This window comes from Crocuta crocuta, unplaced genomic scaffold (assembly GCF_008692635.1).
Source record: "Crocuta crocuta isolate KB4526 unplaced genomic scaffold, BGI_CrCroc_1.0 scaffold258, whole genome shotgun sequence".
NCBI lineage: Eukaryota > Metazoa > Chordata > Mammalia > Carnivora > Hyaenidae > Crocuta > Crocuta crocuta.
Window position 1 is genome coordinate 2,908,178 of NW_027532842.1, and position 1,898 is coordinate 2,910,075.

The 1,898-nt window shown below is 67.5% G+C and overlaps 1 protein-coding gene across 1 annotated transcript in view; it reads right to left on the reverse strand.

Annotated features, from left to right (window-relative positions):
* PDX1 (pancreatic and duodenal homeobox 1) overlaps positions 1–1,399 on the reverse strand; it is a 4,476-nt gene extending 3,077 nt beyond the window's left edge. Inside the window, exon 1 of the mRNA XM_077745414.1 lies at positions 994–1,399. Coding sequence (XP_077601540.1) covers positions 994–1,399 — 406 coding nt within the window. The remainder of the gene's footprint in view (positions 1–993) is intronic.
* Positions 1,400–1,898: the final 499 nt, after the last annotated feature.

Consider the following 1,898-nt stretch of genomic DNA (forward strand, 5'->3'; position numbering starts at 1 on the left):
CTGGCACGGGGAGGGGCGGACGGGGCGCCAGCGCGAGCCTCCTTCCCCCTAACCCCCCGGCCGCTGGGAGGAAAGGCGAAGTCAACTATGCGCGTGCAGGGGGCCGGACGCGGTCACGGGGCGCAGCGGCGCGCTCCTGGCGCGAGGGGCGCGGGGGCTGCTCCGCGTCGTCGCCTCCGGGCTCCCCGGAAGACCCTTCCGTGACACGCCGGGCGCCTAGGGGGCCGCGGGGACCCGGGGCTGGCGCCTCCCTGGCACAGTTGTGGCCAAGAGCGCATTCCTTCTTCAAGTGTGCTTGCTGGGAAGCGGCGCGGCGGGACCTCCTTGGAACGTTTCTGTTTGTTCGGAAGTGAACTAGCATCGAAGACGCCCGCCTCCAGGCCGAGCGGCCCGGCCTCCGCCTTGCGGTGAGTCCCCCCTTCCCCTCCCCTCAGCTTTGCAGGCCTGACTGCAGCTTGTGTGCCCCGCTTTCCTGTATCCCCTGAGTGCCCCCCACCCCGAGATCGCCTGTCACCTCTAATGACGCCTCCCCGATGGGCCCAAGGCCACCGGGGCCCAGGACTCCGAAGGCGCGCTCCGGGCCCGGGTCGGGAGCACCCCAGAGCCTGGCTCGGCCTCCTAGGCGCTCACGCCGCGCAGTCCCGGCCCCGTGGATCCCTCCGGGGGAGGAGGCTCCGAAGGGGTCCTAAGCCTGGGGCTCGGCCAGGCCTTGACTCTTTGGGGGGTGCAGGGTGCTGAAGTTCAGCGTCCAGGGAAGGAAGGGCTTAAGCCCCCAGGAGGAGCGCTGGGTGGAAAAGACGCTCCAAATGGGACCAGAAAGGCGCTTCGGTGCAGGATCGCCGCGTGGGCTCCCAGTGTGGTTTAGTCCGACCCCGGGTTGTCCGGAGCGGCTGGGAACGCGAAGCGGTAGAGGGTCCTGGGGAAGCCTTGAGGAAAGGGGCAGCTGGCTCGAGAGGCGGTGAGGACTACGCGGGTGTGGGAGGCCAGACTTACCTGCCCAGTGGCCTTTCCACGCGTGAGCCTTGGTAGACTTCATCCACGGGAAGGGCAGCTGCCCGCGGCCGGGCTCCTCCAGGGCGCCCGGCTCGGCGCCATCCGGGAAGGGCCCGGCGGGCGGGTGGGGGAGCGCGAGCTGAGCTGGGAGATGGTGGTGGAGGTGCGCCATCGCTGCGTCGTCGGCGAGAGGGGGCACCTCGTACGGGGAGATGTCCGGGGGGCTGCCCTGCTCCAGCGCGCCCAGGGGCGCCGGGAAGGGCGGTGGCGGCGGCGGCGGCTGGCGGCCCATGTACAGGCACGCCGGCGGGCTGGCGCTGAACTCCGGCGCGGGGCCCCGCTGGTACGCGCAGGGGTCCTTGTACAGCTGCGTGGCGGCGAAGTACTGCTCCTCGCCGCCGTTCATGGCTGCGGCGCGGGGTCGGAGCTGGCGGCCCTCCCCCCCCCGGCGCCACCNCTGGCTTTGACAGCTCCGCTCCGCTCCGCGAGGGGACCCGCCACCCGCGGCGCCGGGCGGGCCGGCCGCCGCGCCATAGGCTCCGCCGCGCCCCACGTGGCTCAGCCTGGGGCCGTTATTGGCCTGGCCGACTGCTTTAAGAAGCGAGGCCCAGGTACCCCAGGGCACCTGCATTTGTTTCCATTTTCTCTCTCAGCTGAGTTTACCGCACACGCCCTGTACGCGCAGCCGGTACTGCGGTCTAAAGCGGAGCCCTCGTGAAAGTGTTAGAACTTAACGTTCAACCACAGAATGCATTTTCATCATATTTTGAGTGGCCTGTTTTCCTTCTGTTTGCTAATATACACAGCACATGAGTTCACTAATACAATTTATAAATATACATATACCGAGGTTGTGCATTTAAACTTTTTTTTTTTTAACGGTTAGGGAATGCGGGGTTTTTTTT